Source organism: Manihot esculenta, chromosome 11 (genome assembly GCF_001659605.2).
Source record: "Manihot esculenta cultivar AM560-2 chromosome 11, M.esculenta_v8, whole genome shotgun sequence".
Lineage (NCBI taxonomy): Eukaryota > Viridiplantae > Streptophyta > Magnoliopsida > Malpighiales > Euphorbiaceae > Manihot > Manihot esculenta.
In genome coordinates, this window is record NC_035171.2 from 23,771,289 (window position 1) to 23,784,192 (window position 12,904).

Genomic DNA, 12,904 nt, shown 5'->3' on the forward strand with positions numbered 1-12,904 from the left:
ACTACAACACACAAGCAACTCACATTGTTCAAAAACATAACATTTGCTTAAAAACTCATACAACCCTATACATGCCATTCTACCCCATAAAACCACTTAAAACTTACTTAAAACATACAATGAGCTTAAGATCGGCTCTTACCTCTTGAAGATCGAGAGAGAGACGACCTAAACTCGGAGATCCAAGCAAAAGAGCTCCTGAGTTCCCAACGCTCAAAAACTTGTCTAAAATGCTCAAAACTTGCAATGAGAGGTGAAAACTCAAGAAAAATGGAGGAGATTTGAAGAAAGAACACAAGATCTGGGGAGAGGGAGGTCGGAAGCTAACTATGGCCGAAAATGGGAGAAAGCTCGCCCATTTCGGCTAAGCGACCCTTTTATAGGTGGCTGGCCAGGCCACGTTCGGGGGCCGAAAGTGCTTTCGCATGCATGCCATGTTCGGCGGCCGAACTTGACTTTCGGCGGCCGAACCTGAATTTCCCTCACTCATGCTTTCGGGGGCCTAACGTGCCTCCAAAACGCATGCATGTTCGGCGGCCGAACTTGACTTTCGGCGGCCGAACCTGGGTTTTCCTCCAAAGACTTCTCATGCAAAAACTCATTAAATTTCCATACTTAAAACCATGAAATACCTTAAAACATTTTACGAAAACATGATTCTACCCTACTAGAGGCTACCGACATCCGAGATTCCACCGGACGGTAGGAATTCCGATACCGGAGTCTAGCCAGGTATTACAAGGCTACCCGTCTCTTGAGAGACGAGGTGGAGCCGCCTGAGGTACTAGTGAACCACAATACCCAAGGGTCCGGTTTTGGTTTAGCAATTGTATTCGATTCAGTTGCGACGAGGACGTCGCAAATTTAGTGGGACCGAGTGTCTTCCGCTGCGAAAGTTGTCCCACATCGGGAGATTATAGAAAATTGAAATTGTATATAATAGTTAACACGAAACTACTAAGTAACTTGGATTAACTATTTTGGGTCAAGTGAAAAGTGGGTCCAAAAGTTATTTGGGCAGTTTGGGCCTGACTGTTTCAGGATGATTGTGGTGTTTTTTGTAGTATTGTTGGCATTAACAATGGTTGGGTTTGTTTCTGAACGGGAATACATTTTGTTTGTGTGATTAAATAAGGTAGATCGAACTCGTTAGAGTGTTGTTAGGTATTCCCTGATACCATAAAGAAATTCACAAAGAATTGAATAAAACTAGATGATTTATTGAACAATAAATTAGCCATTAAATGCAAATTGTAGCAACAACTACCTCCTCAAAGAGAGGAGTGCGTTTATCACTATGAATAGATAGTGAAATAAAATTCTATGAGCAAAGGAATAACATATGACTAGTCGACCAAGTAAATTAGACCAATTAATTATAGCATATGCTAATAGAAGGCCATTATCGCTACTCTAGTTTATCACATTTAATGATTCGAATTTTTGTTGTATTTTATCTAATAAGCTTCCTTTAGTTATCACATGGCTTTCCCGGTGTCCACTAGTAATTGAAGCCAAAAGTTCTTTACCCCAATTAAGGAATAAAACTTGTGGTTAATGGTCATGATGACCAAAATACTTCGAAAAATGGACAAAGAAAAAGGTGTGTACTATAAACTATGAAATCTTACTTATCTGTAAGTCTATGGAATCAGCATGACGAGAAAGAATGAATGATGCTGGCAAGACTATGGAATCAATGAAAAGAGAGACACTTGTGCCAATTGTGTTTGAAGAAGATACGAAAATGGAAAAAAAGTGGATTTTTATTTATAATGTGTATGAGGTTAATTTTGGTATTAAAAAACTTTCTAAAAAAATTTATTAGTTATTTTTTTAATTTTAAAAAATGCATTTAAAACGTTTTTGATGTTTTAAAAAATATACTAGTTAGTCCCTCCCTTAATTTTAGCAGCTAAATATTTTGCTGTTTAATCGCTATAATTTTAAAAAATTTATTAATTAGTTTTTCAGATTTTTAAAAAATATACTAATTAGTCCTTATATATTATAGATATTTTAGATTTTTTTATAATTTTTAACAGTTAAAATTAATGAAAATAACTGAATAATAGACTTTTTAAAATTTTAAGGATATTTTAATATATTTTTTAAAATAAAAAAACTAAATAGTAAATTTTTTCATTGCATAAGGAATATATAATAATTTTCATAAAATATTTAGATAAATTTCTTTACTACATACATGGTAAACTAAAGAGAGTTTTTAATGTAATTTACAAGATATTTAAATATTTTAATTAATTATAATAAACTTTAGAGATACGAGGATAATTCATGTTATATTTAATTTATGAAATTTGGTTTAAATAACACCATTAATCTTGGAATTTTCAGATAAAATTAATTTTTAATATTTAAAAAAAATAAAAAAATATGAAGATATCTTTTTATCCAATAAACTAATTATTAATAAGTTTAACTGTTTCTCCTAATAAAAGGAATCCAACATGTTTTTCTCAAGTTAAAAGATATACTAAAATTTTTAAATAAATATTTTTTTTAAACTGAAAATTAAGAATTGAGAGAATAAAATTTAAAATTTTTCAGATTTATTTAAATACGCTTATTACCGGATTATAGCGTGAATATTTTAAATAAATATTTTTAAAAGTAAATTTAAACTAAAACTTGATGATACTACTAATTTTTAACATATGTTATACTTTCGAAGTTATATTCCATTAAACATAATTTAGAGTAGCAAAGCTAGAAATTCAATTCAACGGTTAGATTTTTTTTTTTCTATATAATTAATAATAAAATATCAATTTTAGTATACAATGCCTTTTTGATTCAAAAAAAGTATACAATGCCTTTTATTTAATTATTATGTTGTTTTACAAAGTTTCATGATTTTAAAATTATATACTTTAATGTATTAATAAAAAATTAAAGTGTGTTTGATAATATTGTAGAATTTTTTTTCAAAATTAAAAATAATTTTTTAATTTTTGTTATTTATTTTTTAAAAGTTATTTTTTAAAAACTGTTTGTATAAAAATAAGTTTATAATTTTTTTATATATTTTTTTTGAAATGTGATATTTAATAATAAAATAAAAAAAACAATTTTATAAATAATTATATATAAAAATAATAATAAATTATTTTTATAAAATATATAATATTATAATAAAAAAATATTATTTAGTTACCGTGGTGTAATCAAACTTATTGATTAGTTTTTTTTTTTTAAAAAATTACATTAATATGTCAATTCAGTTTTAAAAAAATTTACTATTTAATCTATCTATTAATTTTAATAATTAAATATTATTAAACTATAAAATTATTATTTAGTCTCTATACTAAAATTCACTAATAAGTCAATTGATTTTAAAAAATATATTAAAATATTCTTAAAATTTTTTTAAAAAATAATAATCCATTTTTCTATTAATTTTAACTATTAAATATTATAAAATTATTTAAAATATTATCAATACAAAGAAAATAATTAGTAGACAACTTTATAAAACTGAAAAATTAGTTAATAATTTTTTTATAAAAACTAGATAGTAAAATATTTTATAGCTAAACTAATGAAATAACTATTTAGTATATTGTTTAATATCTCAGCAATGTTTTAATATATTTTTTAAAATTGAAAAATCAATTTATAAATTTTCAATATTATAAAAATTAAATAGTAATTTTTTTATAAAAAATTTAAAATTTATTCTATAAAAAGAATAATTAGTAGACATGTTTATAAAACTGAGAGATCAAATAATAAATTTTAATAAAAGTGACTAATTAGTATATTATTTAAAATTTTAGAAATATTTTAATATATTTTTTAAAATTAAAAAATTAATCAATTAAATTTAATTATAGAATTAAATAATATTTTTTATAATAATAAAATAAAATTATATTTTATAAATTAATTTGAGTGAATGTATATTTAAAAAAAATTTAATTAAGGATTTGATAGAATATGTAAAAAAAAATTAATATTTGCGTTTTCGGTTTTTACTTTTTTTTTTTTTTAATTTTAAAAAAAATTTTTAACGAATGGTAGAAATAAAAGCATAAAACATAATACTTTCAACTGAACAAATTTTTTATTTTTTATCAAATAAAAAATCATAATAAAATTAAACGTACCCTAAGATGCTTGGATATATAATTTTTATAATTTCTTAATTCTTTTATAGGACTAAAGTTGACACAATTGAAATAAATAGTTTATTTTTTTAAATTAAAATTTTATTAAAATTAAAAAAAAAACTTAACAAATTAGATTTAAACTTAACATAATAATTCTCCTCTTTACTAAATTAATTTTTTTTAAAATTAACTTTAAATTATTATGGGCCTTGAAAGACAAGAATCTTTATCACGGGGAGAATAGGGTTTAAATGAACACTGTACTTTTATTAACCAATTAAAATTAATGAAACGTGGCTTCTTCTCTCTGTAATTTTCAATATTATAAGCCATAATAGTCGCAGACGAGCATATCGAGGGAGAGACGAGGCTGTGATTTTGATTCTTCAAGTCTTCGATTGAAGGAGAAAGAGGAGAAGATGGCAGGTGATTCACAGTCATTTTTTAGGAAGCACTGGGAAGGTTACAAGGAGTTTTGGGGTGAAAGATTTTCCTTTCTCGACAATTATTCAAGGTTTATCAAGCGCGATAAGCCTCTTCCTTCTTGGTCTGCTTCTGATGTTGAAGAGTTTATTGCTTCAGATCCTGTTCATGGCCCCACTGTAATCTTCTCTTTCCCTCTCTATATAGATCAGATGCTATCATTTCCTATTCATTTGGGCTCTTTTTAATAAGAGTTGATTTAGGTTCCTGCCCTTTATTATTTAGTTGTTCTCGGATAGATTGCTGCAATCGCTTTATAATTTATCAATCTGAGTATTTCATACCTTCGATGTGGCTTACCCTTTCGGGTTTTTGTTTTTTGTTTTTGTTTTTGTGCTGTTTGTATTGCATATCTTTTTACATCTTTCCGCTTTGTCTACTGGGTTGGATTGGCTTTTATTTTTGATTTTTGATTTTCTTGGATTCCGTTCATTTTGTTTGTTTGTTTTTTCTTGGCCTGCTTCTTCGTATATGTTGAGAATTAGAATGTTGTTTTTTCTGCTGAATTATCATATTGGACCTATCGCAGTATAGCCTTGGCTTTTACCTGTCTTATCTTGGGGATATGTTGTCTGTGTACTCTTATCTTTTCTTGTTCATTGGATGTTGTCATTTTTTTCCCTTTGATTTTATTAATGTTGTTAAATTACTTATTGTGCTTTCTGAATTGTTCTAATATAACTTTCTTTGTAATGCGCTGCATTTGGTGGTGTGGAGCTCCTAAGTCTAACTCTTGATGAGTTTGTGTTTGCAGTAGTACATGTGAATTTTAATAGCTTGTTGATTTGTAGACAGTTTGATTGAGGTGAAATTAAAATTAAACCTCTTCTTTATTCTCAACAAGAATAATATGCAAATGCATGTTGAGGGCGATTTGCATGCTTACTATTATCTTGTTGCTATGTTTCACTACCAGCTTGAACATTTCAGCCAACAAGATAATGAATGTTCTTCTAAAGAAAATTATTCTTTGCAACTAAAAAATGAAAGGGATGTGTGAAATTTGTTGATAGTCTTCTTGGCAAAGAGGTAGGATACTGACAAAGGCAGAAGTTGAGTTGAGATGTAGAGACACTCAAAACATGATCAGCATTTAACTAGACTGCAACTTTTGTAGCATGGTATGCTGCATCATCCTTCAATATTCAAATTTAAACCAAAGTTTTTTCAAATCTTTAAAATAGCCTGTCTTCTATTTTGGGATTCTTTATGAGGGAACAGGATTTGGGAAGGATGTACCAATTCTGAAGTATTACCTCAGAATTATATGAAATCCTTTACTGTTGAATGGTAATTGTGGGACATATGTAAAAGGATTCAGACAAGGACCATATTTCCCTTTTAACATACCTGATGTTGTTATACTACAGATATCCTTTTTTGTTTTCTCAGGATATTAGCTCCTTGTATAGAAATATATGATGTATTCTATCTTGTTGTTGAGAGCTTGAACTTTTCTTATTGCGGCACATCAAAGGACTGTTAAGTGCATCTAAATGCTTTAGAACATAAGTGTTCATGACTATATTTGATATGTTTACTAGGGTAACAAGAGAACTACTGTGTTGGAATTGCTATTCTTTAATTCCTTCTTTGGTATCTTCTTACTCACCATATGGTCAGTAGTGGATATCAGTCATTGAAACTTCAAAATTTTTTGACATTCCTGGCCTTCTCATACCATCCTATTGTAAATTATATAAAAGTTTAATCTGTGCATTTATTTATTTTTAGTTTAGAGTCTACTGAGTAGTGACTCTCATCCCCATCTTTCTAAAAGTTATAGAAGAATTGGTTTTAAAATTATTTTCAAGAAAACACCGGTCACTTGCAATTTGACAATGTACTATAAAATTTTACTAAAGGAAAAAGGAAAAAGTTAAAGAGTAATATTTTATATTATTCTAACCCAATTTATTGGATTGGATTTATTTTTTGCTGTTGTTTAAGTCTTATGTTTTATGATTTGATCTTACATTAAGATTTCATAGACCCTTGCCATTTCTAGACATATAATTTCATGTATCTAGATGATTCCTGTGCTATTGAGTATCTATTGCATCTTTGCTATGAAAGAATTAACTCCTTTTCTTCTTTTTAATTTTTTTTTTCAGCTGAAGACTGCTAGGGAAGCAGCGCAGTTTGGTCTTACAGGAAGTATTATCGGAGCAGTATCAACTGCTGGAGTTGCCTGGAAATATTCAAGGAGTTTACATGGTAGTTATTGCCTTATTTTTGTTAATATTTTTTTGATAGCGGTTTATCTCTTATGGAGAAAGTTATAATTGAAATATGTCTGATTTCTTTAAGATGAAAGAGGATTTAAAGAATCTATTACTTTGTTAGAAGCATATGCAACTGTAATAAGTCATTGAACTTAGTTTTGAAGATGCATATGCCTTTACTCTGACCATGAATTGTGCTTAATTATCTTGCTTAGACTTTTCTTAATTCAACTGATGTAGGCTTGGGTTGATTTGAAATGTAGAAAAGAGTGGAAATTCAGGACAACAAAAGATAACTAGAGTACGTAAACAAGTATGATAGAAGAAAAATGATGGAAGGAAAACTTGTAAACAATACATGTAAACTGTGTTCTCTGAAAAGTTGAAGAAATTCATGTTTGTTTAGGCGTTGGTGAAAGGGAATCTCAACTCTTATCATATTGAAATTTACTTGTGTGAGGCAGCATCTTTCTAGGGTTGAATTGCATGAGACAATTCTAAGCGGAAAATTGTTGAACTTGGAAATTGTCATTAAATTTTACTGATTGATTCACTGGAAGCAAACACTTAAACATACAGAATGCATACATCCAAAATAACTTGAAACACAGAGGTTTAAACTCCTAATCCATATAGGTTTTGAACTCCAAATATGAAACTCAACCGAATTTCCCAGACTAGTTGGAGATGGCTTTGTGGACAGTTTTTCTCTTTCCACTTGATATAAGTCTGCAACTTCTTAAAAGAATTAGGGCCATTAAATATTTTTCACTACTTCGTCCTTATATCATTCTAGGTTTGCTCTCACTTTCTAATTTATTACAACTTCAATATTCTCAACGTTTTGCACTAGTCTGTTCCCTGGTGCTATCTGTGTGTCCAAAACATCCTCTCTCGTCGCAACTTTTTCTCAATGGATATTACTTATTGCTTTCCTATGAATGCATTAATTCCTTCTTTTTGGTTCATACAGAATATCTGCACGTCCATGCTAACATCATCATTTGTTCCTATGAATGCATTGCTTCCTTTTTTCTCTTTTTTATTTTATTTTTTTCGTTCATACAGAACTTCTGCTCATCCATGCTAACATCATCATTTCTGTCATGCTAATTTTTTGCATTTATTGGTTTTATCACTTCCTTGTGTAATAATTGGTCAAATTACAGTCCTGTAAAACTGCCTATCTAACTTATTTGATATTTTGCACTTGCATAGGACTCTTGTTGTCCTTCTCTTCTACAACCATTATGGTTTAGTTCTGCACTGGGCATTTTCTTTACATGTACTACCCCTTTGAATGAATAGAGCATAGGAGTTTGAAGTTTTTGCTTCGTGACCCCCACACTATCCAAGCTAACCCCAACTTTAATTACTTCCTTTTTCCATTAAAAAGTTTTTGATGCATGCATTCTTTCTCAGCTTTGCTCAACATTAGAGTTCAATCCCTAACAGAGAAAAGGTAGAAGAAATAGGAGAGAAATAAAAGAAGTTTAGGAAGATTAGGAAAAACAGAGATCAGAGAGAGATAGAGAAAAGTAGAGAGAAGATAGAGATTGATATTTCTTGTTAAAATCTGGAATGCCAATAGAATAGATGATCTCCAAGTTATAAAGCAGACTCAATAACTGCTAGTAACTAATTCATCTACTTAACAACAACCTAATTGCCTCAGATAACTACTTGATTCCTTTCCCCACTTCTCTAATGCCACCTCATCAATCCTTTGCCACTAAATAACTGTTCTTCTCTCTGATATGTACCAATACCTTCCCCGTTAGAGCATTTGTGTCGCCAAGGAAAAGGAGTGTCGAAACTGGGCTCATAATGGAAGACTGATCCTCCCCAGTTGCATCTCTTTCTAGTAGCTTGACCCACTTAATTGGACCTCATAACACATGCTGATTGACGCGTGTTATCAGCTGGTCTGCAGTACTTTTTTCTAGCATCTTTTGTAGCAACTTACCTTTCTTTCACTGCCTTCTCCATCTCTCTAACATGTCTTCTTTAAGAATTGCAGATGCAGCTCCCTTCGGGGTTAATTTATACTTCTTCTCTCTTGATACCTCCCATTTATCCACCATTGAAATTAGGACTTCATAAGAATAGAACTCACAATCATGATCTTCAAAATGTTGACACTTCTTGCAACATTAAATGTTTCTTCAATTTCTTTATCTCTTTCTTTTTGAGAACCCTTTTCAAGAATCTCAACAATGAAAGGTTCCATTCCCAATTGATTTATAGAAATCTAGATTTTTTCTAATGGCTCCTCAAATGCTTTTTGCTGAAATTTCAATAGAGTTAGGATCAAGGAAGAAATCTCAGGGAAGAAGGAAGAAGAAATTTAGAGAAAGGAAGAAGAAAATAGAGAAAGAACCTGGAATTGTGAAGGCTCTGTTCATCTGATCATAATTGCAACTACAATAAGAAGGTTGTGAGCAATTCCACCTCAAACCAGGCTATAAAATACCAAATGATAAGGTTTAATCCCTAACAGTGAAGAAATAGAAGAGCAATACAAGAAGTTTAGGAAGATTAGTAAGAACAGAGATTAGAGAGAGAAAAAGAGAGAAACGGGTAGAGAGTAGGTAGATGTTAATATTTCTTGAAAAAATCTGGAATGCCAATACAATAGATGATCTCTTAGTTTTAACTTTTAAGCATACTCAATAACTGCTAGCAATTAATTCAGCCACTCAGTAATTACCTAACTGCTTCAGCTAACTACTTGATTTCTTTCCTGCCTTTCTAATGCCGCCTCATGAATCTTTTGCCACTTGATAACTCTTCTTTCTCTGACATGTAACACTCAACTTGAAATCTTGGGATCTAGGGTGCTACTCTTATAACTTTTTAACTTTTTCTTAGTGTCGAGTTATGTTTCACGCAATGTTATGTTATTCTCAAACATCATGCATCAAGCTCTTGTTCATGCTTGTCAGCTTTTGATGACCAAAGCAGAAAGATTCAGTGACAAACATCTCTTCGATTATAATTTATGAATGAAGACCTAATTAAAAGAGAAGGTTCAAATAGAGCAAGAACATTGCAGGCAGCCTATTCCAGCTCAGCTAGCAATTACTAAAATAGCATAAAGTTCTAAAATACTAGGTCAGCAGCTAAGTTCATTTAGATGGACATGCATTTAAGGCTAAAAGATAAGGAAGTGCTCCATTCATGTCCTAGATAATCCCTACCATAATTCTAAATCTCTCAAATTGTTCTGGATGTTCTTGTATGCTGGATCACATACTTCATGGAGGATTATAGGCTGTGGATGGTGTTGTTAAGTAAATGCAATATCATCTTATAAATATAATTGTATAAGTTAGAGTGTTCTATAACATTTTACTATTTTTCCTTTTTAATGATTTGTTTAGTGTTCCTTGTATTTTTGAAGTTTCTGCTTTCATCTATGGTCAAATTTTGGTTGCTCTACAAACTTGACAGTCATTAAAGAAATAGAGAACTTGTTGCTCAAACAAAGAAGGTAGCAATACAGATCTACTGCTGTGGCTATTCACATTTCTGTGTCCAGACAACAAACTTTTATAAGTGGTAGCACAGAAAGAAAACTCAGAATTGAAAATAGGAAGAAAATAATATACCTAGAAATTATAACGTCTCACATCGCTAAATGATGGGAAATGAGGTCCAACTACTAGAAATCATTTTGGTTAACTATTTTGGGTGTAATGGAAAAGCTAAAAGTTACTTTGACCAATTGGCGTTGGGAGTTACAATTGATTTCAAAGCCACCTTGATTAAAAAAATTGTGGAGCTAATGGACTTATGAGGAAGGGTTATCCATGGGATGAGGTGGAGTTGCTTAAACTAGCAAATCATAATATCCGAGAGTTTGATTCTGGTTTATAACTGTATCCGATACAACATAGCAGGAATGCGACAAGGATGTCACAAATTAAGTGGGAGAGAATGTAAGGTTCCACATTGATAAAGAATGAGAAATGAGAAGGGTATGTGTAGTCCAATTACTAGAAATAACTTAGGTTAACAATTTTAGACTTGGTGAAAAAGGGTCCTAAAGTTATTTAAGTCAATTGGAGCTGGACTATTACAGAAACTTTATCCACATAATCTATTTGGTAGAGGAAGCGTTGTGTTGGTAGAAGAAGCATTGTGAAAATCAATTTGTGAGATGAAGCTAGTTCTAGGCTTCTAGCATGTTTGGACTAATTAAATATTTGCAATGATTTTTTACTGTGATTATGCTCAATTAAACTGTTCATGCTTTACATGAATGATGATAACATTTTGGACTTTAGATGGCCAATTTGTAAATTATTTTTGTATAAAAAATGGCGTTATTTATATGATAACCTTTGTGAGAACTTCAACAATCGCAGACCAGTGAGGCCGATTAACCTAGGTAGAGTCAATGTGGAAAGTTGGGGACAAATTTCTAGAATCATTTCTTTCATGGAAGGATATAACTTTCTTATTTTCTTACCGTATGATTTGGCAGGTGCTGGGCTGTCCTTTCTTGCTGGAGGTGTTTTTGGTTGGACCTTTGGACAGGAAATTGCAAATCACTGGATGCAACTCTACAGGTTGGACACCATGGCTGCACAAGTTAAGTTCATGGAGTGGTGGGAGAATAAATGTGATGGGCGGTCGTAAGTTTGCAGGTCGTCGAATGTAGTTTTATGATGTCTGTTCCCCTTGTCAACAATAATAATTAAATGTCCCATGTTAAATATGTAATGGTGGTTTGCCTTACTTCTGTTTGATGGAATTCTGAAAAATTTTGATGGGATGCACATTCAAATTTCCTTTCATGGAATGGAAACCGGTGATAATGCAGTTTGTTAGCAGTTTATTTTGTTCATGATTAGCTCATATTGGTTTGATTTTTGACCTTTTCACAAAAGATAAATTAATGTTTTTATTTTTTTAGTTTATATTTAATATAATTTATTAAAATATACTTATTTATCTTTAAATTTTATTAATCTAGTTATTGTTAAGGAATTTAGCAGATTTCTTTTATATTTGTAATAATGGATTTTCAATCAATTAGTTGGCGAGATCACTTAATAAAATAGTCACGTTATTACTGAATTTTTTAAAAATATTATAATTAAAGTTAGTTATTATAAAAATAAAAATACCTAATTTTTTTACGTTAACACTCTTGAATTCTGAGCAATACTCTAGCTATTCTCTTTAACTTATTGACTTGAGTTTTGGAGTATTTTTAATTTATTGGTTGATATAAACGTCAACAACCTTACATTCTCTTTCTTGCTTGATTAATCAATTAAAGTACAACTCTATTTTTCGGTTACATTATCAATTTAATTTTAATAATATCAATAATTATATTCATGGTAAAGACTATATTATTTTTAATTATAAAGATTAAATAATTAGTTTTTGATAACACATTGACTAATCTATAGGTTTTATTAAATTATAAACACTGATTATAGTGTAATATTTAAAATATAATACTATGAAATTAAATTAACATAAAAATTAAAAATTAATAAAGTAATAATGTATATATATCATGTAAAAATAAATATATATTCAGATTAATTCAAAATTTGTATAAAATTTTAGATCACTATTATATTTGCATGTACATATGTAAATTTTGCTTTTAATATATACAGCAGAGAAAGCAAAACGAGAGAGAAAATAAATATATTTAAAAAAAATTAACTATAGAATAAGAGTGAGCAAAAATAAAATAGAAAATTTTCATTTAAATTTTAGATTGTGAAGCGCTATGATAAAGGAGATGTCATATTATTCAGAGGCCTACGGTTCCTTTTTTTTTTTTTCCACCACCACCACAAGCTTGACATACTGGATATATATATAGAAATTTTTTTTTTTTAGGTATAACATAATTAATGGATTCGTTTCTCTATTTTTAAAACTCAACACTTTTATCCTTGAAATTTAATTCTGTCAAAATTAGAGGTCACTCCCTCAAAAATGCCGTTAGTAACAGGAAAAATAACCGAACTATTATTTTTAAAACTCAACATTTTAATTTCTGAAATTTAATTCTTACAAATTTATAGG

The 12,904-nt window shown here is 29.8% G+C and overlaps 1 protein-coding gene across 1 annotated transcript; it reads left to right on the forward strand.

Annotated features, from left to right (window-relative positions):
- Positions 1-4,372: 4,372 nt before the first annotated feature.
- Positions 4,373-11,696, forward strand: LOC110626953 (succinate dehydrogenase subunit 6, mitochondrial). The gene is made up of 3 exons (XM_021773153.2): positions 4,373-4,738; positions 6,734-6,836; positions 11,334-11,696. Exons 1-3 carry the CDS (start codon positions 4,556-4,558, stop codon positions 11,486-11,488), a joined length of 441 nt encoding a protein of 146 aa, XP_021628845.1. The 5' UTR covers positions 4,373-4,555; the 3' UTR covers positions 11,489-11,696.
- Positions 11,697-12,904: the final 1,208 nt, after the last annotated feature.